Here is a 4,839-nt window from a genome sequence, read left to right as displayed (position 1 = left end):
AAAAATACCAAGAATTTCCAATTCAAATCCAACATATTTGTTATTGAAATTACACAATCGTAATAATACAGAATTGTAATGGATCAACGAACTTTAAAATGAGCTGGCTCTCGTCACAAATAGGCCATACAAAATGTTTAGCATTTAAATTGGAATCACTATGCATATAATTGCCATTGAGCAGAAAAATATCAATTCACATTATAAACTATTTCCTTATATGAAATATATATACTGGTCTTACGATTTACGTGAATCAGTCATCAAAACGTTGTTGTAGCCTAATTATCGGACAAGTCCAAAATAGGAAAAAGGTAACTAAATTATAGCAAGATATGTCAAGAGTTACATAATCGTCATTAGGTGCTTTGTTAAAAAACAAGGCCATATACATGGCTGCAATCGCTTGCTCAAATGTGAGTTAGTGTTTACCGACCGACTATCCGACCAACCGACCGACAGAGTGAGCTGTAGAGTCGCGTTGTCAGATAAGTGTTGTTAGAATTTACAATTGTTTAAATTTAAATTGTTCTGAATCTGATTGAATCTTCATATTTCAATTATAGGGAATACATTGTAATGTTATAATAGAAGACCATATAACATGGATAAAAAAGGACTAGATTACTTGAAAGGATATGCTGAATCCTACAAGCGAAGTTTTAACTTGCGTGTATTAGCAGATGATACTGAGATTAAAGAAGCTTACAAAACTGCGCGAGAAAGAGGAAAGTTGCCTTTTAACAGAACTAAGGTTCTTATTCTGGGTGATCATGGTGCCGGGAAAACGTCAACCTGCAGGCGTTTACAAGGAAAAGATTTTCGTCCAGAAGAGCCTAGTACAATCGGAATAGAAACAAACACTGTTGAGACGAAAGTCAGTGATGTTAATAGTAAATGGTGTGAGGTGACAAACACTCCATTAGAAGACTATGAAAGTTCAGCGGCGTGGTGGACAGTATCACGTGTGCTTAAACAGGCCAAAAGGTTGTCAAAGACACGTGGTTCGTCTGGCAATAAAACACATTTATTGATCCGAAAATTATTGGAGGACATATATTACTTAATGTTGTATATTATCCCTTTTACTGTTATACAATGTTTTGGTGGGTTTACATTTGGGTTCGGGTCAGTCGTGTGGTTGTACATCTTTTGCATTATGACAATATGTGACGTCCACACTGCATATCGCTTTGGTTGTGGATATGCTATAATGATGGTACTTGTAGATAGAGCTACACAAAATGAACAGTTTTCAAAACTACAAAACATAGATATAAATACATGGATTTATTTCACTGTGGTTATGTTTGTTTGCATGTATGGAATTGGCTCATTCCTTGTCGGCATAGTTATGGGTACAGGTGGAAGGACTGGTATCTGTTTAGCATTGTGTTTCATGGTACATCCAAATCAGACTGTTATTTCCATTGAAAGTTTTTTAGAAAAGCTATCATTTTTTTACAATATGATATATTATCTTAAATTCATATTTTCTGGAGTTATCCTAATAGTAATTTTTAGGAGCATTCACTCACAAATCTTTTCACTTAATCGAAGAAAGTTTATTATTTTGATAATGATTAACATCGTTTGTATCATTACAGCAATATACTTAGGAAGGAACAATTTTGTTGAAATATGTATTTTATTTTGCTTCATTGCAATTGTCTTTTCAATCATGTGTGGGGTTATATTAGGAAGAAAGATTGTAGCTTATGGCTATACACCTGGAAATTACTTTTTAAAGAAATCAGCAGGGTTTATTGTTGGAATATTTTTAGCAAAAGTATGTGGTTGGAAATTTGGAAATGTGTCTAATTTAAGAGATGGTCATAACCATTCCAAGTCACAGTATATTTTTGACTTGATTTTATTTTTTGCCCCAATTACTGGTTTTATTATCTACGAATGGCATTCTTATACAAAAGTAAAAACTACGTCGTCAATACCAATAGTGCATATCAGGAGGTCAATGGAAGCAGATATGCGAAACGAATGTTACATTGATGCCAGACTAAGTTTATGGGATTTTGCAGGACAAGAAATGTACTATAATACACACCACCTATTTATGCCAAAGCAAGGAGTATACTTGGTTGTTTTCAACGCTGTAGAAGCGATTTCTAATCCTGATAGACACATTAAACGGCTACAATTCTGGTTACAATCTATTGCTATGCATGTTGATATTGAGAATGTTGTAGTGTTTCTTGTAGGAACAAGGAGAGAAAGTGTACGTGATGAAAATGCGTTTTCTACTTTTGGGAAATTTGTAACTGCACATCTTTACAAAAGATTTTCAAGATTGCTTGCTTTTCATCCAAGTGGACGACTTTGCTTTTTTATTGAAAACTCATTTAATGTTGATAATGAGCTTTCCCTTTTGCGAGAAAGTATATATAATGAAGTTATGAAATTGAGATACTTTCGTGAACAATTTTCTGTAAAATACCTATTATTTAAAGAAACATTAAATGGATTTCGTCACAGACAGTGCGTTATTGCGAGTATAAAAGATATTGAAAACGAATTAGTGTTAACAAGTACCAACTTTGTGAAATATGAGGTGCGTCAACTTCTGAATTTCTTTGATAAATCTGGAGATATCATATACAATGAACTTGATGAACTACTTCAGAATTATGTTGTTTGTGATCCTCAGGTATTAATAGACATTCTGAAATTATTAGTGAATGTACCTGAACCACACAAAAGAAACAGAGCCGTGTCTGATCTTTGGCAGAGATTACTGGAAACAGGAATTGTAGACAGTAGACTATTGGAACACATTTGCCGATTGAAAGGAATTTGGAGAGTTTATCCTTATGTTATTCGGTATTTGGTCGGAACACAGTTGATGTTTCCACTTACAATAACTAACCGAGTTGATCAAGTTGGGACATTTTGTCTTCCTTGCAAATTGCCTAAAATTGAGTTGCAACCACGTGAATTTAATTATAGTTATCATACTTCTGACATATTTTATTTCGATTTTGGTGAAGTTTTACTAGAATTTATATTTCTTCGAATTATTGCAAAATGCTGTCAAGTGTTTGATTGGATAAGGATCTATTATAACTGTGCGCATTTCAGAGCAAGTGAAACATGTTTTTTTCAAATAAACTCTGAGACAATTTGTGCAGATAGTATTTATGTATATGATAGAAATCTATTAAAACTGTCAGTGTCTAAAGTAATCCCGAGTGAATCAGTTAATATCTTACGGAAAATGCATACTTTCATTGAAGAAATAATCCTACAAACTTTTAATCCGGATTACTTTCATGATCAGTATCTTTTTGGACCAGTATGTGAAAGATGTAGTTCATTGGATGGAACGATGTGTTTGGTGAATCTTTTTGGCTTAAGTAACAATGTCTCCACATTGAATGAATACAAAGTAGATGAATATCACACAGTTTATTCTAAATCAAAGGTAACTGTATTACTTGGAAAATAGAATTTTGCCAAGTATAGTAATTGCTTTGTTTTCCCTCTGTATTCTTTTAACATGAGACGAAATAATAATAGCTCAATACAAAAATCGAGACAAATGATAAATAAATAATACGAATAATAATAATAAATTATTATTATTATAATTAATACTTATTAATACGTATTTGTTAGGACGAAAGCGCCTACAATTTTAAAGTTCTGAATTTTACGGTGTAAATATGTATATATTTACAGAACATGCCTATTGAAATTCATAAAAATTGGTTCATTAATAACTTAAATTTAAAAAAATAAATGTGTATTCTTTTAACATGGGCCGAAATATCAACATGCGCCCTTTGTGGCAATATTTTGCCAAGTACTTCACTCAGTCTCTGAGTGCTTTCATTTATATTGGTTGTACTTTTTTTTTCAATTAACTATATAATACAGTATAAAATGCGTACATATAGATGGTAATAATCTATTATTACTTTTATTTTGCAGTTCAGTTTTACCTGCAGTAGACCAATAACCATCACCCAGACAACTGTTTGACGTTAAGTTTTTTTTTGGTTTTTTTTACCGTATTTAATAAGGGTGTTCCATCCAGCAATTGCTGATCATTAGGGACTCTCAGTGGTTCACAAGACAAACATATACACAAGATGCTCTACATAAACAAAGTCTTATTACAAATCTTTGGAAGCGGAGTTGTAATTTTGTCCTTTGAAAAAATCCTGACGGGACTTGAACCTAGGACCCTTGGAGTGGTAGCCAATTAATTAAGCAAAAAGTGTAATGATATAAATTCGACAAAAATCGCGCGTTACTTCTAGAATGTTTACTCGATGGTATATAAAGTTCGTTCGTACTTTCGGTACTGATTTTAACCACCTGATGTAACCCTGTTTACTAATTAAATTGAGTTAGATAATTAGTTATTGACAATAACTAATTGACAAAAACACATATACAAATAAACTTTATTACTGTGAGTGTGGGTAGGCCCTACTGTTAGTTATATAAACACATAATATACAAATAAACTTTATTACTGACAGTTGCTTCTCAACGTTTGTATTAATTAATAATTATAAAAAATATAAACGTCGTAGTGGTGTATTTACTATTTCCATCGACTATGACAGTGACAGTTTTAACAAAGTATTAAATCGCAAATGTTTACTGTATTTAGTGGTATATTATTTACAGGCCTATAAAACATGAAAACATATTTCGTTACTGATTGGATAAATAATATATTTAAAAATTGTTTCTCTTGGTACCCATCCTCTTCGCCATTTCTCAACCCTATTGTTATTCGAATTATCGAATAAAATCAATCAATCAATCAATCAAACATTTAGCTTTTCAAGTTTTTATCTTTTTACTTCA

At 32.1% G+C, this 4,839-nt stretch overlaps 1 protein-coding gene across 1 annotated transcript; it reads left to right on the top strand.

Moving 5' to 3' along the window:
* The first annotated feature begins 570 nt into the window (after nucleotides 1-570).
* Nucleotides 571-4,528, top strand: LOC144854043 (uncharacterized). The gene is made up of 2 exons (XM_078711922.1): nucleotides 571-3,439; nucleotides 3,949-4,528. Exons 1-2 carry the CDS (start codon nucleotides 605-607, stop codon nucleotides 3,997-3,999), a joined length of 2,886 nt encoding a protein of 961 aa, XP_078568048.1. The 5' UTR covers nucleotides 571-604; the 3' UTR covers nucleotides 4,000-4,528.
* The last annotated feature ends 311 nt before the right edge of the window (nucleotides 4,529-4,839 follow it).

Source organism: Antedon bifida, chromosome 10, assembly GCF_963402885.1.
Source record: "Antedon bifida chromosome 10, ecAntBifi1.1, whole genome shotgun sequence".
In the NCBI taxonomy this organism is placed as follows: domain Eukaryota; kingdom Metazoa; phylum Echinodermata; class Crinoidea; order Comatulida; family Antedonidae; genus Antedon; species Antedon bifida.
The sequence above is the reverse complement of the archived record's forward strand: the minus strand, read 5'-3'. Positions and strand labels throughout refer to the sequence as shown.